Source organism: Pithys albifrons, chromosome 1, assembly GCF_047495875.1.
Source record: "Pithys albifrons albifrons isolate INPA30051 chromosome 1, PitAlb_v1, whole genome shotgun sequence".
Classification (NCBI taxonomy): domain Eukaryota; kingdom Metazoa; phylum Chordata; class Aves; order Passeriformes; family Thamnophilidae; genus Pithys; species Pithys albifrons.
The window spans coordinates 32,134,286-32,159,677 of NC_092458.1; the positions used below are offsets into that span (position 1 = coordinate 32,134,286).

The 25,392-nt window shown below is 40.3% G+C and overlaps 1 protein-coding gene across 2 annotated transcripts in view; it reads left to right on the top strand.

Moving 5' to 3' along the window:
* Positions 1-3,347: 3,347 nt before the first annotated feature.
* NALCN (sodium leak channel, non-selective) overlaps positions 3,348-25,392 on the top strand; it is a 229,073-nt gene continuing 207,028 nt past the window's right edge. For both annotated transcript variants that reach the window (XM_071548846.1, XM_071548855.1), the window contains exons 1-3: positions 3,348-3,549; positions 13,616-13,762; positions 15,803-15,985. In XM_071548846.1, the coding sequence (XP_071404947.1) occupies positions 13,655-13,762; positions 15,803-15,985 (291 nt within the window). In that variant the 5' untranslated portion in view covers positions 3,348-3,549; positions 13,616-13,654. The remainder of the gene's footprint in view (positions 3,550-13,615; positions 13,763-15,802; positions 15,986-25,392) is intronic.

Here is a 25,392-nt window from a genome sequence, read left to right on the forward strand (position 1 = left end):
CATCAAGGAATCAAGAGCTAAAACCTTCCAGCACAAGCACTATTTGATGCAAATAGGGCTCACAGACAAGCTGTCCAAGAGAATCCAGTCTTCTGCTGGAAGTGTGGGTCCCCATTAGCACTTGCAGTTCATAGAGGCTTAGTAGGGGTGATGCCCAAAAAGGCAGAATAAAACTGTTTAGAGACATAATTTTGGTCAGTAAACAGTTAAGGTATTTATCGGTGCAATGTTGGGGTACTCCCGACTAGTGTTGGACAATAGAGTTCCAAAATCATCAGTGCAAAGCTACAGTATTTATACATTGTTGGTAAGTGATTACAACATCTATGGATAAATATTCATATGATTGCAACACTTGATTATAATATTCATAGCAGGCGGAGTCTAGGCGGAGTCATGGGTGGAATTGTCTGTTTGAGGAATATTATGGTGGGAGATCCTGTTACTTCATCTGGTGGTGGTTGTATCCAGCTCTTCTTCCTCGGTGAACTTTTCAACTCCTGCCAGTTTTGGCTGGCTTTTAGGGTTGATTCTGCCAAAGGTTGGACTCGGAACTTCTTATCTCCCTCCTCCAGGTCAGTCTGTTTTGTTACATGTCTAGGTTGCCTAGGTGTGCACATTTTTACTTTGTTCTTGAGCAAGCCTCTCTATCCCTTTGGGCAACTCCTCATGCCTCTGGCCTGTCTAAATGTTAAATGCTTCCCTAACTTAATTATGCAAGCCATACTTCTTTGGGGGGGCTTTTGGGTCCTGCTCTGTTTCAGGGGCAGGTAGTGACGACATAATACCAAATGCAACACCAGGTAGAAGGGCAAGTTTGAAATGTATAATGAAATTTGCATTCTATAATACAAACCATGTGTAAGGATATTAATATCTTTTCTTTTGGCACTCATGAAACAGTACCTAAAAGAATGCATCAAATTTTGAGCTCACTTCAGTTCCTGAAAGATGGCAATATGTGAGCTCAGTGGCAGGGTACCAAGGTTGTTGAGGTTGGAGCACTTGCTCCATGAGGAGAGGCTGAAAGAGCTGGGCTTTTTCAGTGTGGAAAACAGACGGCTTTACAGTCCATCTAAGATTAGTCTACCATGGTCTATGAAGAAGCTATCAAGAGGACAAAGCCGGGATATTCTCCAGGGTGCATTGTAGGAGGAGGAGAGACAGAACAAGAGAGGACCCAACTGCGTGTCAGGAAAAAATCCTTCAGCATTAGAACAGTCCAATACTGGAACAGGCTTCCCAAGGAGGCTGTGCAGTCTCTGTCTTGGGAAGTTTTCAAGACCCAACCGGAAAAAACCCTGAGCAAGCCAGTGTGATCTCATCGCTGAGCCTGGTTTCAGCAGATCAGTCAGACCAGATGGCCGCCCAAGGTCCTTTCCAACTGGAAAATTGTTCCATCAAGAATTATTTTTCAGAAGCCAGTATATCCATAGGAAAGCTGTTACACAAAGTCACATCTGCTGGCAAATGCTGATTTCTTTTACTTAAATATAACTGCAACATTTCACTATTTGCAACTGTCCATTTTCATTTATGAGATGCTATCACAACAGCACAATGCTCCTAGCAACTTATCCTAACTAATAAAGCATAACTGGGGAGGAAAAAGACAACATGTGAAGAGTATTATTTGTAAACAAATTTATTCTTAAATTTTCTTTTTTTTTTTTAATTTTCTCCATGAGAAATCAACCAGCTGCTTTCAAAAATACTAGTCCTGCAAACACTAAAATTAGGCGCTTAAATTTACTGGAATTGTTAATGCTGGTAATACACATAAGTAGCACTGGCAGACCTGCATCGTAATCCTGAGACCAGCTCCCTAACTGTCTTATTATTTTGTTGCAAGCATCAGACATAATTTAAAGGAACCTAATACAATTTGTGCCATATACTTTCTTTCAGCTTTCTGATGTATTTTGCTATGGGTTATGTCCTTTGAATCCTACTCCATGTTTTTACAAACTCCAGAAGGTTATGGTCTCACATTATTCCATTACTCCCTATCACCAGGTTTCATTTAAACACAAATTATAATTTTCAGGATTTTTTTTTAATTTCTTTTAGTTCAGAAATAAAATTACAGATTGGAACATGCCAACTTCATTTACAGAAACAATTTCCAACTATTAACTATTTCTTAGCGCCCCTGAGATTAGCTCAGTTGGTCAAAACTTGGTTGTAATAATGCCAAGGTCATGGGGTTCAATCCCCTATGTGGGCCATTGCCTTAAGAGTTGGACTCGATGATCCTTGTGGGTCCCTTCCAACTCAGAACAGTCTATGATTCTATTTCTTTATTTTTGGTATCTCTTTCATAGATTCATTTAGGCTAGAAAAGACCTCTAAGATCATCTAGGCCAAAAAGTGAATTTAATTGACCACGTCTAGACTGAGCCTTTACTTGGCTGGTCAATAACTTGAAAATTAACCAGCCCATCCAGCTGATGCTACCAGTGAAGTAGGGGCAAAGAAGTTTGTGAGTACTAAGAAACCTTTAGGATGCACAAATAGGGTTTCTTACCAGTATAAATTTAATCCCAAGGTCGTGAGTTCAAGTCTCAGTGGGGACCATCCCCTGGCAGTTCAATGCCTCCCTGCCATCCCATCCCATCCCATCTCGGATGCTCAGCAGGGTCAGCCCCGGTTAGTACCGGGTGCTGTGACAGTCCCGAGGACTTCACTGTCACTGTCCAAGCTCGCTCGGCCGTGGCAGATGGAGCTTGGGACTTAAAATGGTGGCGCCAGTTCTGCACACGCTGTGCCCCACCTAAAAAATCCACTGCACAGGCTGGAAGGGCACACCCACGTGGGGAGAGCTCTTCCCAAATCTTTGTTCGCAAAGTTTGGCCATGCATACCAATATAAGTAAACTATATCAGCACTTATCATAAAAATCATGCTTATCCCAGCATCATCATTAAAAAAAACCCAACCCAAACAAAACTTCAAAACAGAAACAAGCAAAAACCCCACAAAATCCACAAACAAACAAAAAACCAAACGAAAAGCCTCAACCAAACAAAAAAAAAAAAACCACAAACCAACCAAGGAACAAAAAAGCTAGAGCTCCAGCCCAAGCCCTGCACATTGCTGCAGTGATCCTGAGCACACGCTGCTGCTCAGAGCAGGGCCGTGCGGGCTCGGCCAGGGGCACCCCCGGCGGGCTCCGTCCCATGCCGGGCACCTCCCGCGTGTTTCGGGGCGCAACGGCCACAGCTCAAGCAGCTGTGGGGGTATTTTGTGTGTCGGGACGGCGCTGGGGTCACCCCCTGCTCCGGGACCGTCAAGCCGCGTCTCTCCGCAGCCGGAGCTCCGGCAAGGCAGGGCTCTGTCCGCCCCAGCGCCCGTGCGCGCTCGGCACCTGCCTCGCCGCCCGCCCGCCCCCGCCGCCGTTGCCGAGAGACTGAGCGCGGACGGCGCCGGGCGGGCCCCGCCGCCCCGATCCAGCGCGGGAGGGCGGCGTGCGAGGCTGGCACGGCACCGCGACACCCCGCACACCCGCGGGGGCCGCTCCCGACCGCGCCATGAAGGGAGATGCTGGCGGTAGGTCGGAGGCGGCGGGCGCGGCTCGCTCTCGGTGCGCGATGGGGCCCCCGCGCCTTCCACCCCTCCCGCGGCCCCTCGGGCGCCGGCGCTACCAGGGAGGGGACGGGCGCGGCGAGAGGCCCGACCGGCACCGCGGAGGGGGATAAAGGGGCGGTGGCGCTGTCCGCATCGCCCGCCCCAGCTGTCCTTCCCCCGCGGTGCGAGGGGCACTCCGGCCCGGCCGCCCCCGCCGAGACCGCCCAGGACCCCTCGGCCAGGAGTGCCGCACTCGGCGCTGAGGCAGAGCAGGGCCGAGAGGCGAACAGGCCTCCTCGGGGTGCACGGATGTCATGGGACATCTGTGGATGGGGACGGGAATGGCCGTGGGGAGCTCTCTCCCCGAGCGCAGGGCTCGGCCGGTCCGCAGGGACTGCTGCGGGATTGGGTGGTTGGAGGAAACGACCCACTCAGGCCTGGAGTAAATCTCTTTCATGTGCAGTTTCAGGGGGTTGTTCATCGAATGAAGAGAGAGGTGCTTAATGTTTTCTCTTTGTTGACATCTTTTTATTTTAGTACTCCCACTAACATCAGAAACATATTTCTAGGAAGGATGAAGGTTTCTGATGGCCTTTACATGCAAACGTAGCTTTTAAGTCAGGTATGATTTGGTAGGTTAGCCATTGTTGCATTAAAGCAAATATTTGCAGTGAGCAAACAGTAACAAAATGCTATTTGAATCTTTTGTCATAAGCGTCATAAATTTGCTGTTTCATTTCATTGTCCCTCTTTCTGTTAATTTCCTTCCACAGCAGCCCCATCCCACCTGCCCTCTAAGTGACCAACAGAGAAATGATACTTACTAGCAATGAACTACACTCTGCTGCATCAATCACAAAGTTAGAGTTTCTTAACTTTCATGAGGGGCAGGAAATCACATTTCTTTGAGTTAATCTCACTGGCTACTAGAAAACTCCATCTCTCTTCAAGTTTATGCATATACCTTTGAGACTTTTAGGAACAACTGGGGAATTTTTAGTTTTACCCTTTGAGCTTGGTACTGTCATAATCAGCATGTCATTTGTGCTCTATGTAGACCCATGGTCTTGTTGTTTGGTGCATCTGTTTTATTATAATCTGAAATTAGGCCAGTCACAGTTCATTCTCACTTGAGCTATACCACTTGGAAATGTAACTTACTCTAACGACTTATTTGCAGCTCGTGGGCATCACTCCTACCATGAACACTGTAGATCTGTATGGCATTGTAGAAGTTTTAATGTGTTAAGCTCTCCTCTGTATAAATATAAAAACCTCACTGTGTTTAAAGCCTCGTTTCTGCTGTTTTCCCTCACTCTCCTGCTCTGGGAGTGGACTTTTTGACTGGGTACCAGGCAGTTGGCATTTTGCCAGCTCAAACTATAACAGGCATTCATCCAAACCTAAGTATTCAGTCAAAGAGGTTTTGAGTTTTAAACCTTCATGATAGGACATTAATAGTATCATGTTGTGTTGCTGGGACTAATGGGCTACTAGACCAAACTCTGGTAGAGGTAGGGAGTCAGACTTTCATGGATAAGAATGTCTTCTTGAGGCATGAGTATCTCCTGATGAGATAGAACATGTTGCTCAAAGAAATTGCACACTCTCTTTTAGTGGAGGTTTCCGAGACTGGTCTGGAGTAACCTGAGTAAACTGCAGTAGCCTGGTCTATCATGAGAGTTGATACTGCTTGAGCAAGAAATTGGAATGGAGACCTCCTGAAGCCTTAGAGTCATTGAATGGTTTGGATTGTAAGGTACCTTAAAGATCATCTAGTTGCACCCCTTGCCATGGCCAGGGAACCTTTCACTAGACCAAATTGTTCAGACCCCCAGCCAACCAGGCCTTGATCACTGCTAGAGATGGGGCACCTGCAGCTTCTTTGGGCAACCTGTTCCAGTGCCTCACTATCCTCAGTAAATAATTTCTTCCTAATATCTAATCTATACCTACCCTCCTTCATCTTAAAGACATTCCCCCTTGTTCTGTTACTACATCTGCTTCTGAAAATTCCCTCTCCAGCTCTCCTGTAGGCCCCCTCTTTAGGTACTGGAAGGCTTCTAGAAGGTCTCCATGGGGCCCTGTCTTTTCCAGACTGAACAACCCCAGCTCTCAGCCTGTCTTCATAGGAGAGGTGCTCCAGCCCTCTGATCATCTTTGTGGTCCTCCTCTGAACTTGTTTGAATAGGTTGATGTCTTTCTTGTTTTGGGGGCTCTGAAGCTGGATGCAATACTCCAGGTGGAGTCTTGGAACAGCAGATTTGAAGTCCTTCCAACATGATAAGGCTTATGATTCTGTGAACTCGGTTTTCCTTTTTTTCCCCTCCAAAATAAAGCCTTTGAATAGAGTACCTACAGTACCAGAGATTATGGCTGCAACTTCTAGAAACTGCCCTGCAGCAAGAAAAATGTGTATCACGTGACATTTTTTTTGTTTTAAAGGAGAGATAAGAGGATAAAACAAGTCCTAATTCTGTTTTCAGGAATTCAATTTTAAAATATGTAGGTGTTAACTGTTTTGCTGGCCATTCCTCAAAGGATTGAAAGGGAAGAATTTGGGAAGGGAAGGTTATCTAGAATATTTCAATTGCTGTAATAGTTATTTTAGCAAAATTTGTAGCATCCAAAAGAGTATAACGGCTGTTTATTTTAATTTTTAACATAGTTCAATAAAATTACGAAAACATGTGTCTACAAGGTTCTAGGCACACTAACATCTAATTAATAATACAAAAAATCTCAACAACATTAGAATAATCACTTAAATAGGCATGCTGCCAGGTGTCCGCCTACAGAGAGGCTCCTTTCCACCCCTGTATCATTCTGGGAAGGATGTCCTCACCTCTTTCTTTAAAAGTCTGAAAAATAGACCCACAGTATTCATAGCATGTTAATGAATGCGGGGTATTTTAGAGAGGATGGGTTGCTCCCTAAATCCACTCCAACAATGACCTGGTCCTGCCTGTCCCCTTACTTTCACAAAGGGCTGAACCCAATTTCCACTAGGAGATGAGTAGCCTGCAAAAGCAAATTCCAGAACACCGCCCTCCATTTTTCCCAGCATGATTCTTGCTAAGGGCATTGCTGCATATCTTTGTAAGCTATGTGCTCTTAAAGATATTTATAAAAACTCCATTGCAGTAGACCCATCCTAGGGCAGCAAGTGGTGGGTAGGTGGCCCACACTGAAGTGAACTTTTGAAGTAAGCTCTTACACTGTGCTATATATCCATAAAGGAAATACATTGCCATTATATTCTCTACATATAATTACTGTGCATTTACAGAATATACAGAGATGGAAGGGACCCACAAAGTTCATCAGCTGTGGAATCAGCTTCAACTCCTGGCCCTGCACAGGACCATCCTGAACTGTCACACCATATGCCCAACACTATCATCCAGATGCTTTCTTGACCTCTGTCAGGCTTGATGATGTGACCACTTCCCTGGGAAGCCTCTTCCAATGCCCAACCACCCTCTGGGTGAAGAACCTCTTTCTCATATCCAACCTAAACCTCCCCTGACACAACTTCAGGCCATTCCCTCAGGTCCCATCGCTGGTCACCACTGAGAAGAGATCAGTGCCTGCCCCTGCTCTTCCCCTCATGAGGAAGTTGTAACTGCAGTGAGTTCTCCACTCAGTCTCCTCCAGGCTGAACAGACCAAGTGACCTCAGCCGCTCCTCATATGATTCCCCTCAAGGCCCTTCACTATCTTCACTGCCCTTCTTTGGACACTCTCTAAGAGCCTAGTATCTTTCTTATATTGCAGTGCCCCAAACTGCACACAACAGTCAAGGTGAAGCCACCCCAGTGCAGAGCAGAGCAGGGCAATCCCCTCCCTCGACCGGCTGGCGATGCTGTGCCTGATGCCCCCTAGGACACAGTTGGCCCCCCTGGCTGCCACGGCACTGCTGACTCGTAATCAACTTGCCATCAACCAGACCCCCAGGTCCCTTTCCATAGTACTTCTTTCCAGCATCGCATTCCCCAGTCTGTAGTACCTGCATCCAGGATTGCCCCATCCCTGGTGCAGAATCCAGCACTTTCCTGGTTGAACTTCATATGGTTGGTGATTGCCCAGTCCTGTAATTTTTCCAGATTTCTCTGCAGAGTCTCCTTGCCTTCTGAGGGAGTCAACAGCTTCTCCCACTTCTGTGTTATCTGCAAACTTGCTTAGTATCCCTTCCAGTCCTGCGTCCAAGTCATTGATGAAGATGCTGAAGAGCACAGGGCTCAAGATGGAGCCCTGTGGAACCCCACCAGTGACAGGTCACCAGTCTGATGTTCCCCCATTCACTCTTACCCTCTGTGTTTGACCTGTGAGCCAACTGCTCACCCACCACGTGATGTGTTTATCCAGCTGTGGGATGTACATTTTGTCCAGAAGGATCCTGTGAGAGACAGTATCAAAAGCTTTACTGAAATCCAAAAAGATTACATCAACTGGCTTCCCTTTATCATCTAGATGGGTTACCTTGTCATAGAAGAAAATCAGTTTGGATAATCAGGACCTTCCTATCATGAAGCTGTGCTGGCTTTTAGCAATGCCTGCCTTGTCCTTCAGAAGGTTTTCATTACTTTCCGGTATAATCAATGGCCATCATTAAATTTTAGCATTTTATCAACTATTCTGACAGTCTAATTGTAGGGCTTGGAAAGATATTACATTGTACAGTCATGCCAACCAGCAGCCTGGTTGGTGCTCACACTCTTGGTTTCCATGGAACACAAAAACTAGTTGGTTAATTGTACAGGGAATTAGCTGCTTCATGCTCAGACATGTCCCTCCTTTGGGATACTTCGGGAGCCAGGACTCTGTAATGTGAGAGTGTACCTACTCTACTACAAATTTTGCTTTTGAGTACCTCAGTCTCTACTTTGTATGTCAAAAAAGTGTGGTGGAATGTACCATGATGAGGTCTAACAGGACCATTTGAAAAATCATCTTCAGTTGTTTTGCTTTTTTTTTGGTTTTTACACAACCAAATTTTTAAATTGAAAAATGTGAAAAAGGTAAGCAATTCCTTTTAAAATTAAGAAGTTCATTTTCTGGCTGCTTCACAGCATCATGTATATACATGTGTAGTTTCTTCTGTAATGTATATTCTGGATGTTACAAGGCCTATAGTCAAAAGGACTCCTGATACATTACATGACAGCAGAGGTAGACTGTATAGCTGACTCATGAGAGATCTGCCTCTGTATAGAGTGTGATATTTCATCTGTCTGCTCCATAGATCTGAATTATTTTGGCTATGTCTGAGTGGAAGAACTTATATGTAAGAAATAAATGTTGTGAGAGCATTGTCCTTAGTTGATATTAAGGCAAGATGCAGGACACGTGTTGGGAGCAAAGAGCTGAAGTCTGGACACCTGTGTTATTTTCAGACTAGATGTTCTTACCCTGACAGCCTTAGACACTTGTTAAACCCTCTTCAGTTTTGAACCCCAGTTCTGTTACTTTTGGTCTGGAATTTTGTTAATAAGTACAAGGTATAACCAGTTGTTCTTTCCTACATGTATCCAAATGATTTGAAAATGTGAATGTAACTAATTTTTAGGATATTACCTTCTTTGTGAAGAGCGGGGTTTGTTTCTAATAAATGCTAAAGTTTGGTCAGCTATTAGCAGTGTATCATGTTCAAAATAATGAAGAGATCTTTTCGAACATTTCATCAGATGCAGTAAGAATACCACACAGAGAGGAAAAGTACTGAAATAAGTTCTTTCTTGAAATTAGTTTTGAGTTAATAGCATCTACGGTGGCATATGCCATGTGATTAGATCCATTGGAATTCTGTCTTTTCTAAAATAAATATGACTATACTGTCACATATGTAATTTGCTCACTTCAAATATTTTTCAACATGGAAACAAATGCTAATATGCTATTTACCTATACCTACACCCAAAATCAGGGATGGAAGAACATGGGGATAGAGGGAGCAGGCAAGAGAGAAACACACAATTTTGAAAGAGGGAAAGGAAAAGGCTATTGAGATGAAAGAATAAGAACTTAGGTTTTTCCTATAACCATATAATGCATACTATGGTTAAGAGCAATCAATTTCTTTAAGGTAGCCTGTAGTTTGGGGCTTTTTAAATGTGTAACATGGGAATGGTTTTTTTTCATCATGCTATGTGTATAGGTGTTCCCATCTTCCTGTCACCCATTTTAGCTTTCTCATTTGTCATTATTGTCTTGAAGTGTATGTGCCACTTTCAGTGTCCCTGCTCTGGGATAAGTTAGAAAGGGAGTTGAGATTTTCAGAGAGAGAACTGGTGTTGAAGAGAGTGCTTGTATGTGGCCTGCCTTGGGAGGACCTTCAGACAGTGCTCACATGATAAAATGGGCAGTGAGAAACAAGAATGTTGGAAGCCACATATTGCTGATTTTGAGGATTTGTCTGACTTTTAAATTCTCTCCATAAACTGTAGTTAGGAATACCTGCTTTATTTTCCTATTTATATTTCTGTTATTTTTCAACTGCCTTCTTTGTCAGCCAGAGCATTTATAAGTATGTTTTCTTGACTTTGTGATAGAGATCTTTTGAGCAGATTATGCTGTGTAGAATGAACTTGCATTATAAATGATACTTGAATACCTCAGTACTCCAAAGCAGTGTGAAGTGGTTGTAGCCCCAAAGCTTCATGGTGTTTTCATGTCTCAAAACTTGTCTTTTCCCTTCATACAGCATGTCTTAAAAACACTGGCACTAGAAGTACTTGCTAGGGAATGTATTAAGCCTTTCACATTAATAACAGGTTATGATCAAAGAAAGACCTAACAATGCGTGCCAGAATACGGAAACTGCAGGGGTGGATTTGCAGTCAGGGTAGGGAGGACTGCGGCCTCCCCACTAGCACAGCTTGGTGTGGTGCTCACTGCGTGTCACATGCTGGAAGGAGATCGTGCACAGCTCCCCTTCTCTTCCTCTTTTGGCTCGTTCCTCTTGCAGAGATAATTGGAAAAGGGATTTTAGTCCAGGGTTAAAATTCGTCACATACATGGCAGAGTCTCAAAGCTGCATTAGGTTTTCTGTTGCCCAACAGCAACAGACATGTGAAAAACCTGTGTTCCCTGGTAAAATAAAAGTAGCAACAACAACAGGAAAAAAGGCATAAAAGCGTGAAAGCAACCACACTATACTTTGAATATTATTGCTAAAGACAATTTCCATGATATTATTGGCTTGTCTTCTTTATTCTGCATTTTTTGTGTGCATTTGTGGTCATTTCAAGTAAGTAAACAAGCTGATTTTTACATTCTGTGAACATTTCCTCCATTCCATTTGGTTTACATACGTGAAGATTCATTTATTCAAGGCTACCTCTTAAAAATAAGAATTCTAATCTCTTTAGCCACAACATTTAAATGTCTGAAATCCATTGTTATTATTTATGGCCATCCATTATGTGCATCTAAAGTTCATGTTATTTTCTGTGCCTGGACAAATGAAAAAAATTTGAACAAACAAAGCACTGGGTAAAAGATAAATGGGAATTTCATTAAAAGGACATGACTACTCATTCTATACATCAGATGTATAAATAAGCTGTATTGAGAAAAACATAAAAACAACAGAGCCTTTCTAATAGATAGTTGATAACTATCTACTTTCTTCCCCAAATGAACATAGCTTGTTATTTAGAGGGTCATTTATTTAAAAAAAATCAGTAGTGGCTAAACAAAAATCAGTGTTTCATATCCTGAGTATTTTTTTATAATTACTGATTGTGCTTATCATATTAATTCTCTATTTATTGCTACATATTTTCTTAAAAGCTTTCTAAGAGCTCAGTCATATCCATTACCAGAAATAGTAACCATACAATTATTATTTTCATAATTAACTGATTAGCTTTTGAGTAAAAATTTGAAAAAGAAAATATTTACAAGAAACATTTTATACAGTGCATTTGTTTTTTTCCTAAGGTTTTGGGAAATACATCTCCCAGGCATTGCAGTGACTTCTTATCACTGTGCTAAATGTATCCATTTTAAGGTTTCACGACCTCAAAAAGCACACCAGCAGCTCTGAGGCTTCAAGCATCTCTCGTTATGCTTTGGTACAAGTAGAGAAAAAAGGTCAATACATCAGGCTTAGAAATAAATACGAGAAACTGGAAAAAACTGCTAAATAGGAGGAAGTAGTGAATTCAGTTATGAGAAAGAAGTAGAAGCATGAAGTTTGAGCATGAAGATTAAGAGAATAAACAACCTCTTTGAATATTATTTTGGTCTGTGTGTTTTAGAGAAAGATTATTAATTTATGATGTTCATTTTACAATATTTGAATGTTTTTAGTGACAGCTTACCAGATTCACTTGTACTAAGGTTGCTGTGAATGACCACTTGAGTGTAGGTGTCAGAAGTGGTCACTTATTTTGTGCCTTTGTTATTTCTGCTTATTTTAAAAATCAGTTATTGCATAATGTCAGCATAATGTCTCAGTACAAGACCCCAGCCCTGCTGCTGTGTTGCTTGTACAAAGAGAAACCAGTGGTTGAGACTTGGTTTTACAGAACTGGAGCTGGCCTGTTGAATCTGAAAGAGAAAAAACAGAGCAGGGGGAGACTTAGAGAGACTTGGAATAAGATTAATGGTTTGCATTTGCCATAAAAGCTAAAATACAAGACAACCAAAGATGCATGTGTAGTGTTTGGACATGCCAGCTGAGACCAAGCACAGCGACTTCCACAGTCCTGAGCCCACTGTTGCCTCCAGCTAACCACGGACAGTGTCTCTTGCATTCATGTTGCAGTTGTCATTGTGATACTTAGGGCTGTAATTTCCAAGTACTGAGTGACAGGACAAGGGGGCAAGAGCTTTAAACTGAAAGAGGGAAGATTTAGGTTGGACATAAGGAAGAAATTCTTTACAGTGAAGGTGGTGATACGTAAGAACAGGCTGCTCAGAGAAGTTGTGGTTACGCCATCATTTAAAACTGGATGGGCTTTGAGCAACTTGATGTAGGGAAAGATGTTCCTGCCCATGGCAAAGGAATTGGATTAGATTATTTTTAAAGGTCTCTCACAACCCAAACCACTCGATGATTTTATCTTATACTAGTTTTGACAGACTTTTGTTTGCCACAGTGCAGTGTCACCAACGAATAACACTTGATCCCGCATAAAGATCCAGGACAAGGTCCAAGATCTTGTTTTCTTCCTTCCCCTCACTTTGATGAAAAAAACATTATCTCTAAGGGGTTGTATTTCATGAACAACAGAATGTATTTCATGGGCAGACTATTACTCCTTAGGTGACTGTATCTTCCTCATCTCTTTGGATTTATTTAGACTCTGTGATCCGAGAACTGTGTCTGTAGGAAAGTCAATAATAAGATCTAACTCACCTTTCTGCTCTCTTGTTGTGTCCCTTGGTTGTGGCTCACATCACTGAGCATACAGAAGTCTCAGTCAGTGCCACTCGTGCAGCAATGTCCAGTCTCAGCCTGACCTTGTGGAAATAAGACATTTTCCTCAGTGCTTCTGTGTGCCATCACGAGCCCCAGAGACAGCCATCTATCTGGCTGTTGGATAGATAATTGCTAACATTAAAGAAAACAGTATTAGAAAAGTACATGTTAATAGTAGTATAGCAAAAAGGCTCTTCTGATTTCGGTAAGAACATTAACATCTGTTGGCTACTTAACATCGCCTGTTTGCCTTTGGCATGTTGGGATTTATCTTAGCCTAGTGTAATAAATGGAAATGTCACCATTTAATTAAATGGCTCCAGGTCAAATCCATCCAGTGATTACTCTGTGTTGAAGTTCACAGCAATAGCATTCTTTGCATATTGGTACAAATTTTCTGTCAGCATTGCTAAGTTTCTGGTAATTGTTTGTGTTATGTACCTTTGTGTAAATAGTCATGTCAGTGATTTATATTTAATAAAATGAATATCCTGTTAATCAGTAAGTACAAAAGCAGTTTGCATGAAAGCAAAATGCTTTAGGTTATTTATAAAACCATTCAAAATGCATTATAAAATGGTTTTAAAGAATTAATGTTTTCTGTCTTTTTCTCCCCAAGGAGGTTTCATGATTGTAGATAACAAAAGTTAACTTCAGAATGCTAAAAAGGAAACAAAGTTCAAGGGTGGAAGCCCAGCCAGTTACAGATTTTGGTCCGGATGAATCTTTGTCAGACAACGCAGATATTCTATGGATTAACAAACCAGTGGGTATCTCTCTGTGATTACTAATTTTAAGTTAAATGTAACTTGTAGTGTTGAAATATGACTTCCACAAAAGATTCTGAATTAGATATTTGTCAGAAACAAGTATTGAGCTATAGTTGCTAATCTACCAGTTATTTTTTTAAAAAAGTCCAAAACTAAATAAAGCCATTTATTTTGGCTGTTGCAAAATGATAGGATAATCAGGCAGTATTTTCCAATCAGTTCATCTACTGATTGGTTCTTTGCATCCTTGCAATGTCTCTGGTCCCTAACATGGTTGTTGGAATTACAAGTTCATGAGATGGGCTTCTGAAAAGGATGTTAAAAGGAGCATTTCATTGCTCAAGTGGTAGCCAGCAGTCAGCACTTTTGACTTTAAAATCTCTCCTTTTACATCATATATGAATATAGAAGTATATTTTGGCTGTTTAATTTGAAGTACAGTTCTCATTTCCCTGGTATCATTTAACCTACCCTAAGAAAAAGATAAGTTGAAAAATGTCTGACAACTTGCAACTGGGGCAAGTTTTATTAGGAGTAGAGTTAATAATAGAATGTACAGTATTAAGAAAACGCCTTTACTGTGTAAATATGATTGTTTTGATCATATTATTTATTCAACAGTCAGCATGCATCAGGATTCCTATATTGCGAATTATTTATGTTTTTGTAGAGAAGAATTTTCATATTTTTCTTAAAGTGTATAAATTTCTATTTTTTAAAAGCAGAAAGTAAAATATTCTGAAATAAGACCCATAGTTGGCATTGCATTCATTGTATGGAACTATCATCTCATTTGCAGTATGGATGCCAGATCCTTTCAGGTTGAGTGCTGAGTTTTAACACCTAAATCATGGACAAAACAACACCCATATATTGATACAAGCTTCAAAACAAAGTAGATGTTAAAAGGATATTAGAGATCATTCATCAGGTGCCTTCCACTTCCAAATTATTAATCTGGGCTCAGAGTATGCAAATGATAGAGCTATTCAATTCAGATCAATATCATTACACTTAGATGAACAAACAGTGAGTATTAAATTAGGTGGCTATTCTTAAGTCTTCTGGATGTCAAAAGGTCTGAAGTACTGTAAATGAGTGTTGAATTTTTCCCCTGGTGAAAAAGCTTTATAAATACACTTTGGTGTTTCTTGCTTGGAGATATTTTTTTCTTCCTGAAATGTCCTTTCTTTTCCTTCTTGTTTTGATAGGTATGACCTTACCAACTCCAAATCATTACATTTGTCTGGCTTGAAGTTGTTCAAATCGTGTCTTGATTTAAAGGAAAAAAATCATACCTTAAAACTTTGTATTCTGCTTTTCTTTGTTACACCTTCCTCTGTGACTGGCACTGAATATGAGCTTTATTAATAAGAAGTAGGTCTGAGACCTAAGTAGTAATAGAGATGAACTGTTGTCTTATAGCAATAAAATTTGATTGGAACAAAAGTGAATCTTCATCTTAAGAAGTAGCTTTCTGTGACATAGACCCTTTTATATTAGTTCGTTTCATAAACGGAAGGATGCTTTTAACCTTGTGCCTCTCAGTTTTTGGATTTGTAAACTGATTTAAAAACAATTTCTTCTAAATGTTGAACTAAAATTTTCCATAGATAATTTCATTTAATGTATTCACCCAAGTTATAACTTCAACTAATTCTAATTATTGTCTGTCCATAACTGTGGCAAGATGTCATTTGAAAAGAAATTGAATTACAAATGCCACAAAGTAGGAATTATGGAATCCTAATTCTTAGTGTCCTGGTTCTTAATTCTTAGTTTCTGAATTATAAAACCTCACAAATTAACTAATAACATTATATATATATGTAAATATATGTATAAATTATTTAGGAGTGCTTATTTTTGCTTGAAGACCTTTACTATGTGGTTCCTGATGTACAAGAACACAGACGTGCATTGACAAAAAGTGCCAATATGAGTTATGGAGGCAAAATATTTGATCTTTTTTGAACATCAAAGCAATCTCACAATATCTTGAGTTTGGATTTGTTTTGTTGGTTTTTTTTATCCAGTGGGTGCACTCTTTACTACGAATCTGTGCCATCATCAGTGTTATTTCTGTTTGTATGAACACTCCAAAGACCTTCGAGCATTACCCACCTCTCCAGTATGTGACATTTGCTCTTGATACTCTGTTGATGTTTCTTTACACTGCAGAGATGATAGCAAAAATGCATATCCGTGGGATAGTTAAGGTAAGCATTTAAACAGTGTTCTGTGTGTGCTTCAAGTGATTTGAATGTGTGCTAATGACATTTGGTGTTTGTTTTTTAACTTACCAACTCTGCTTGCTATGTTTTTTTTTAACGGCAGGCAACATTCTGGTCTATAAACTGAAAAGACAGATTGACAAAGCTGCAGCTTTACTGCATATTTAATCACTCTAAAATATAATGCCAGCATTCCTAATAAAGGTTTACTAGTAGGAAATAGATTAATTGCATTAGTATAAAGAATGAAAGGAATAAAAAGTTACATATACATTAGCAAGAATATTTTGTAAATGTCTATTGGTTCATATATGGACTTAGAATTTCAATTTTTGTTTCAGAGGGCTCAATGTTTTGTTGTGTGGTTACTTAAATAAGAACATATGTCTTACTGTGAGCGAAATGAGAAAGTTATTTTGCTTTGATTTTTTTTCCTTAATATAATCCATGTTGTTAAACAAATGCTTCTTTTATATCTCTGCTGTTCTTGCTGGGCTAATTTGTGTAAGTAGGTACAATATTGTAAGCTACAAAACTGCAGAATTTTTCAATAATTCTTATTTTGTATCATTATTTTGCTAATTGTTTCCAGTCTTCTCCAAATACAAATTCAGCTTTCATATAGAAAATCCATCTGCGGACCGTATTGACAATGCAGTTATGTCACTATTGCACAGAATAGATAATCAGTGTGTGATCCTTGCTTTTCACTCCTGAAAGGTCTGGTGACTCCAGAGACATCTGATGTTGTACTTAAGCTCTTGAATTTTTACTGAGTTTGCAGATAGCATTTTTTGTTCACTTCCAAACTAAACTATGATATCATCACTCTAATGATAAAAGTTAAATTTTCATTAATATTTAGAAAATTACTGAAATAAGATGATCCTGAGAAAATCTTCTTGAGTTGTATAAAGCCAGAGGAGTCCTTAGTGAAGTGCTAATTCTGGCTGCTACCTGTGCTTTTTTCTGCAGAGGTGTCTGTTAAGTAGGTGAAGATAAGGACACAGGATTATGAATGGAGAATTAGTGACCGTTATGCAAATTTGAACAGTATGGGAATAAGAAGTTACTATTACAACCAGTGCAGCCTTTGCAGAGAAAAGGGCAAGAACACATAGGTATTATTGCAGAGAGAGAGATAGGTGGCCAACAGTGACTTTTGTACAAAGCTTGATTTCTGAGCTTGTGTGTATGCAATGCCAGCTTCACTCACAGTCAGACACGTAGGGACTATGAATGATATGCTGCTGCTGCATAGTCTAATGTCTTTCACTGGATTGTTTAAATTTGTGGGTTTGTGGGGGTGGAGGGGTGAGGCAGGGCAAGGCAAGGTGAGGAGGGTTGGAAGGGACCGTAGTAAAGCGCTTGCAACCATAATCTAGTCCAACTGACTGACCGGTTCAGGGCTGACCAAATCTTGAAACGCATCGTTCAAATGCCTCTTAAACACAGGCTTGGAGCATTGACTTCCTCTCTAGGAAGCCTGTTCCAGTGTTTAACCACCCTTTTTACAAAATGTTTTCTAGTCTGAACCTTCCCTGACACAGGGTACTAGGGAGATCAGCTCTCCACTCTCTAGTTGTCCCCTCCTCAGGAAGCTGTAGAGAGCAACAAAGTTACCTCTCAGCCTCATTGTCTCTGAACCAGACAAAACTGGAGTCCTTAGCTGTTCCACATAGGATGAACTTGTCTTTATCTGCCATATAATGAACCTGTCTTTGAAGCGTGTCTGATGAGTCTGGGCACACACAATGAATAGCTGACTGGAGTTGGTTCCATGGCCTGAATTTATGTTATACATGTATAGATAACAACACAGATTATTTTCTTCGCACTGACATTTTGCTCTTCATTTATTAGGTAAAAATACAGTAAAATAGATTAGACATAACCAATGTTATGCAAAGATAGTTTAATAGAAAATGGCTGCATTTATTGTTCAAGCTGGATGTTTTGTAGCATTTATCAGTGAATATAGTTACTCTGAAATGGAGCACCTTCTTTGGTGCTATTCATAGAGTCATAGAATAACTTAGGTGGTAAGGGACCTCTAGAGGTCATCCGATCTGACCTGCTGCCCAGAGAAGGTTCAGTTAGATGAAGTTGCCCATGGCTTGGGTTATCCAGGTTATACAAGTGACTCTCAGGCTCCACCAAGGATGAAGATTCCATAAACTTTCTAGACAACCTATTCCAGTGCTTGACCAAACTTATGCAAAAAATCTTTTTCCTAATATTTAATCAAAAATATCCGTGTTTCTTTGAATGCTAATCAATGAGTTAACAGGGTGGTCCCATGGTATAAAGGAGAGCACTCCGGACTCCGAATCCCAAGGACCTGAGTTTGAGTCTCAGTGGGACCGTTCCCTGGTAGTTCAATGCCTCCCTGCCATCCCATCCCATCCCATCTCGGATGCTCAGCAGGGTCAGCCCCGGTTAGTACCGGGTGCTGTGACAGTCCCGAGGACTTCACTGTCACTGTCCAAGCTCGCTCGGCTGTGGCAAAGGGAGCTTGGGACTTAAACGGTGGCGCCAGTTCTGCGCACGCTGTGCCTCACCTAAAAAATCCACTGCGCAGGCTGGAAGGGCACACCCACGTGGGGAGAGCCCTTCCCAAATCTTTGTTTGCAAAGTTTGGCCGTACAATCAGTGAGTTATCCTGTTTAGTGAACTATTTGACTTATTCTTTGAATTATTGATTTTAGGGAAAATACTTGTTAAATGTTATAATTTTGGCAAGAACATATTGATCCGTGGACTTCTAAAGACAGTTGCAATTGAAGTAAATAAGGAACTGTTTAGAAATCTATTAACATTTACTAAAGATGTATTTGTATTTGAAAAATCTTTACATAAGGAAATTTTTTATGAAACGTTGCCCTAATTTAAGTGCATTCAAGATTTTTCGAGAGTGTAGGATCAATGAATGCATTGCCATATGGTTCTGCTGAACTTTACCTTAAATCAGCATGTCTGTACATATTTTAGGAATTGAAGTTCTAATAAACATTTGAACCATGATTAATGCAAAATTATAGTCCAGTGAGAAACCTGATTTATGAATAAGGTAGGCACCATCCACTTAAGTCCCAATTAATAACAATGTAAGTATAGCTGAGCTAAGAAGATTTTGAAAATGCTGAGTCATGTCTAATTAACACCTTCTGCGGATGAGTGAGAAATATACTTCCTTTGGTTCCCAGGGGTATTTTGGGGGGGAAAAAATAGTTTCTGAAACTGCCAGCCTCTTCTCTCTAAAAGCTTTCCCTTTTCCCTGTGTAAACTAAGTGACAAAATAAAATGATGCCTTCATCCAAGAGTTTGTTACCCTAGAAGGAAAGTTAAACTCAAATGTTGTTGTGATATTGTGCCTTTTATTGGTCATGTTTCCTTCTGAGTTATTGTTGCCATGCTGGTAGAATCTATTAAAAATTTGGCCTGCCCATGCCTTGTGAATGTTGGTTGGTTCTCGTTCCATTTGCAAAGGCAATTGATACAGTGGACTCCTGGAATTGCACAGATGGATATCCACCTTTACAAAATAAATTGATGTTGATATGTTTAGAAAAGGAGCACAAAATACTGATATTAAAGAAACCAGAAGATGACACTATAGGATATATCTACTACAAAGTCTGAGCTCCTTTTGTTTTCAAAACTATATATTAATATTTCTTATTCTTGCTATCATACACTGTTTGCTCATAAATAGGTTTCATGATAGGTTAACTCCTCTGGAAGAAGTGAAATGTGTATAAGTGTGCAGTGTACCAGGTTATATTGAGTGTATAGGTACTACCTGGGAGGAAAGTACTGTTAACTGTTCAACATGTTGGTGGTGACATGAACAGTGGGATTGAGTGCCCCCTCGGCAAGTTTTCTGACAACACCGAGCACTGTGGTGTGGTGGATACACTGGAGGGAAGGGATGGCATCCAGAGGGACCTTGACAGGCTTAAGAGCTGGGCTGATGCAAACCTCATGAAGTTCAACAAAGAGAAATGCAAAGTCCTACACCTGAGTCACGGCAGTCTCAGACACACCTACAGGTTGTGGGGAATACTGATTAAGAGCAGCCCTGCAGAGAAAGATTTGGGGCTGATGGTTGATGAAAAACTCAAAGTGAGTTGGCAAAGCCAACCACATCCTGGGCTGCATCAAAAGGAGCATGGCCAGCAGGTCAAAAGAGGTGATTCTCCTCCTCTACTCTGCTCTTGTGAGACCCTACCTGGAGTTCTGCATACAGTTCTGGTGTTCCCAAGATAAGAATAACATAGACCTGTTGGAGCAAGTCCAGAGGGCCACTAAGTTGATAAGAGGACTGCAGCACCTCCCCAGCAAAGACAGGCTGTTCAACCTGGAGGAAAGGTTGTGTGGAGACCTCATGGCAACCTTCAAGTATCTGAAGGGGGCCTACAAGGAAGCCAGAGAGGAATTCTTCATCAGGAACTGTAGTGACATGACAAAGAGTAATGGGTACAAATTGAAAGAGGGGAAATTTAGGTTAGATGTTAGGAAGAATTATTTACTGGGAGGATGGTGAGACACTGTAACAGGTTGCCCTGAAAGGCTGTGGATGTCCCAACCCTGTCAGTGTTCAAGTCCAAGCTGGATAAGGCTTTGAGCAACCTGGTCTAGTGAAAGGTCTCCCTGCCTGTGGCAGGGGGATTTGGGACTAGATGATTTTTAAGGTCCATTCCAACCCCTTAGAATTCTATGATTCTTTGAGGCTTGTGATATGATAATCATACTATAGTTTTTGGTATTGCAGGCTATTGTCACTTGTCATGAGCAAGTAAACTAATGCTAGTAATACATTTGTCTTTACTTTGAAACCTATATCTGAAAAACAAAATTCAGGCTGTAATTTCTTACTGATTGAGATCTTTTAAAAAAGAATATTCTAGGACAGTCTGTCTCATGTTGTCCGGCTGCATTGTATAAATAATATGTACAAACCATAGAAGAACTTGCAATGGTTTGTGAAGTTTTATATGCAATGGAGGCAGAGAATTAGACCAAGTCAATTTGTTTCTTAAGACATATTTTTATGCTTGTATTTAAATTGTATTCTATATTGAAGACTGATAGCCTGTGATAGTAAGTACTATAAAAATGTAATAAGCTTAGTGCCTAGGTGAAGCTTACTGAATTCAACATCGGTATTTTTATGATCTCCTCAGTTCAAAATCCCACTTTCTTCTGTTGATCCTAGATTTGCTCTCATGCTCTTTATTTCCCAGACTGTAAATGAGTGACTCTTTGGTTCTGATTCTTTTCATGTCTCAGGCTGCTTGGTCAGAAAGAACTGTGTGAGAATCAGCTGCATCAATGAAGTGTTGTCTGTTTAATGAAAGGAGATCAATCTCCTTTATCTTCAACAAAAATTAAACTGGTCACCAAATTACATGCAGGTATCTCACAGTCAGCAATTACTCCAACTCATTGTTATATATTTATTGTCAGTGGATGATAGGGACTGCAAAAACTATATAGAAAATGGGATGGCAGCTGCTTCTTTAGCATTTAAGGCATTAAGTCAGTTATGTTTAAATGAGTTTCTTCCATAATCCTAATTCAGAAGTTTGTCTTGGATTTTAAGTTACAGAATTAACATCTACTGCATCTTATTTCAAGTACCTGTTTTGCCTTCTTTTCAGTAGTTTTAATATTAAATGTTCCATCTTGATCAAAGACGGAAGAAGAAATTACAAAATTAGAGTAATCCTTCTGATAAATGATGGAAATAATAATAGAATTGTGGTGAAACACTGTCAACTGGCTCACCAACTTTTGATGGCTTTGTCAAGGGAGTTTCTTGTTACGTTACAGACTGAAAATGGAAGACCGAAATTCTGAAAGTAATGTGCTCTCTGACTTTAGACATACTGTGTATCTATAATGTATAAATGATTTAAGGATCAGGAAGTTGTGTTCTTTTCAAAGGTTGGGTAATAGAATATGTGACTCCGATCATCAAGCAATAGCAGTCTCTGATGTGCTCGTGATGCCTCATGCTGAAAGCTCAGTCTCAGATTGTGCAAGTCACAAACAAGTGTGAGCACCTTGACCCTGAGGGCAGAGACATAACCAATGGAGTGAGTGGCATGAATGAGAAAATTCTGAGATGCTTTGACTAAACAGAATGAAGGGGAAAAAATAAAAGAGAAATATATTTACCTGTGGTAGTAAAAAGCTCACAGAACCAACACAAAAAAGACAATTTTTCATAAGATTTGAGTTTCTCTTCTACCCAATGTCTTGGAATTTTAAGGTGAAAATTACTTGTCCTTGTGACAAATTATTTAACATACATATACTAGGAAAATGATTTTTTTACTATGTATAATGGTCTTGGAAACATAGATATGTAGTTCAGGTCCCATGCTATTCTGTGTTGGCAAAGAGTGTGTTATTTCAAATTGTTCTAAAATTTAACTAATGTAACTTGAAAAAAATACTGGAGTATTTTGGTGTTGGTAGCTGTGATTCTTAGTCTTAAATATTGTTTCATAGAAACCAGTATTTATATCCATCATCTGAGTAAGACAGTCAAAATTTGATTCTTCTGCCTCATCTTTTTCCAGTGCTTGTTGTTTTGCTAAGCATATATGTCCATCCCAAGGACATCTGTTCCCAGCCTACTGGGGTTGTGCTGCTAGTGAAATGTTCCAATGCTGTTTCCAGTCACAGGAAATTAAAAAGAATTAAAACTGATTATCATGAGGGAAACAAATACAAAGTTGCCTGCAGCATCCTGATAGTTGCCTGTTACTGCCTGTGGGCCAGGGAAGGTTAGAGACCAAGGCACTGGAATATGCGCACCTGTTTCTATGGTTACTTGTGTCTGGTTTTATTGGAGTGTTTATTACAGGAAAGTAATGACTTATATTACACAGTGGGGCGTTGAACACCATTTTTACATTCAAGCATTAGAAAATTTAATTTGGTAAATGCACATAAGCAGTATTTCCAAAATAAAAACAGTATTTTTTCTAAGTGGTCCATGGATCATGAAAGTTTTTAGTGAGAAATTATTTTGGGGCATGGATTGAATTATGTGTCCATATAATGCTTAATGACTTATCATAATGATCAAAATTTAACCTAAAAGTTGCTAAGAAAAAATATGCTGCATACTTTCATAACATAGTTAGAAACTGCTCTTTCAATATTGTCTTGGTTTGAGCTAGCAAACTGCCAACCCTCCAAGTACAGGGTTAGAGCCTCCCTCTCAACACCAAGGAAAGGGAGGAAAAGAGAGGGGAAGGAAAAAAACTTCAAACTATGTTTATACTAAAACGACATATATTTTTACAGAAAGAAAGAGACAATTAGAAGAAAGTACAAATATACACTCACACAAGTCTGGAACAACAACAAACAATTCCCCACTTCCTAATGAACACACAAATTTTAATTACACATTACTTCAAAAAACTTATTCCCCAGGGAGACAAACTCAAACAGAAAGGAGAGAACCAGAACAACACATTTTACTTTCCTGAGATACCCTGTGAGCCAGTGGTGGGCCTGGCCCTCTCCATCCCCCCTGGGGCAGCATCGTGGGTCCTCCCAAGAGGAAGGCTAGAAAGCGACTGACTTAACCACTCCCACACTGGTTCCTACTTCCCTGGAGATGATGTCGTAATGTGGTATGGAATACAAAATTACTGGCTAGCAGAAGTCAACTGCTAGCTCAGCCCAGCTCAAGTCAACTGACAGCTTTGGCCTAGTCTGAACCCCAAACTTAGGCTCACCTCGGTGAACCCGTAACAAATATACACCCAATAGTTGAACAAAACTTTATTTTTTGGTAATGTTATTTTTTTCCTCTTCAAGGATTCCTTCCTTGTTCTTCATTACAGCAGCTATTACTGAGGGATATTTTTCACGTATCCCTTCATGTCAGGGTAAAATGACACACTGGGAATGCAGTGAGACCAACATATTGGATAGGATGTTATGTATTCAGGTAGCAAGGGAGAGAGCTTCATCCCTAATTTAGCTTTCTGTGTTGAAACTTGCATTTTCAAGGAAGTCTTATTTTATATCTGTCTTGTCTTCTCTCTTAGTTTGAGAGAATGAAACAAGACATGAGGATGAAAAAATGACATCCAAATCCTTGTTGAAAGGAATAAGAACATTTCTATGCAGCTGTATTTTCATAAAAATGATGAAATATGTGTGAGATTTTTAAGGGAGTAAGCAGAATATAAAATTTTATTTCAGAGTATTGTGTTCGCCACCACTGATATAAATATGGCTTTCTTACAGCTATACTAGGACTTTTGTTTCAATAAGCTTTTCCTGGTCTCTATGGTATGAAATGTATTCTTCAGCTTTGAATTAATACTAATTACCAAATAATACAATCTTCTTTCTGGAAAGTGCTTCTTTCTTATGCATTCCAACTCTCATTGTTGTGGCTTTTTTCTTTTGAATAAGAGCTTTGAATGTCAATCATAAATCTGAGTTTTGTCATCTTGAATGAGACCATTTGCCCATCAAACCAGCCTGTTCAATCTCCAGGCAATATTTGATGCTTCAAAGTGAAAGCTTTCACCTTGAAACATTTAGATCTCAATCCACCCATTGCATCCACCATAAACAGTGGAGCTGGGGAGGGCAGAATATTGCTGGATGAAGCACAGCAATGATTAACACACATCACCCCTACGAGGCTGCAGAGTACTTGCAAGCATGAGCAGATGTCCATGCATGTGGAACTAAATGTGGAGCTGGAGTCAGCTCCAAGGAACTGGCATTTTGAGGAGACTGGCTTAGATGCCCAGAATCGGAGAACAGTCTGGGTTGGAAGAGACCTGAGGAGATGGACTGAACCAAGCTCTTACTCAAAGCAGGGCTTTAAGCTGGTTAGTCAGAGTGCCATGAAGCTGAGTCTTAACTATTTCTGTCAAGGGAGATGCTAGCATTTCTATGGGAAATGTGTTTATTTGTTCTCACAGTGGAGATTTTTTCCTGTGCACTTCTGGAAACAGTGAGTGCTGTTCCAGGTAGGGGAATCCTGTTAATCCTCCTCCTGATCAGCCCTTTTTAAATTTGCTGAACCCTTAAGACAATCAGGAGAGCTGAGTCAGCTAGTAAGGCAATACTTGGGGCACTGATACAGATGGCTGATGAGCAGATGGAGAGGGAAGTGAAATCCAGACTTTGAGCGTAGTAACCCATAAAATCTCTCTGCAAAGCATGTTGGCACTCAAATGCAATGGTAAGGCAGTGTATCAAGAAAGCAGCAATGTGATACACCAGCAAAGTTGCCTTTCCCCCGTGCTCAGTAGCCATACCACATGTTGGATGTCAGCATCTGTCCCCTACTGACCATATATGATGTGCCTGGAGTCTCTGAATAGTGGGCAATCAATTAT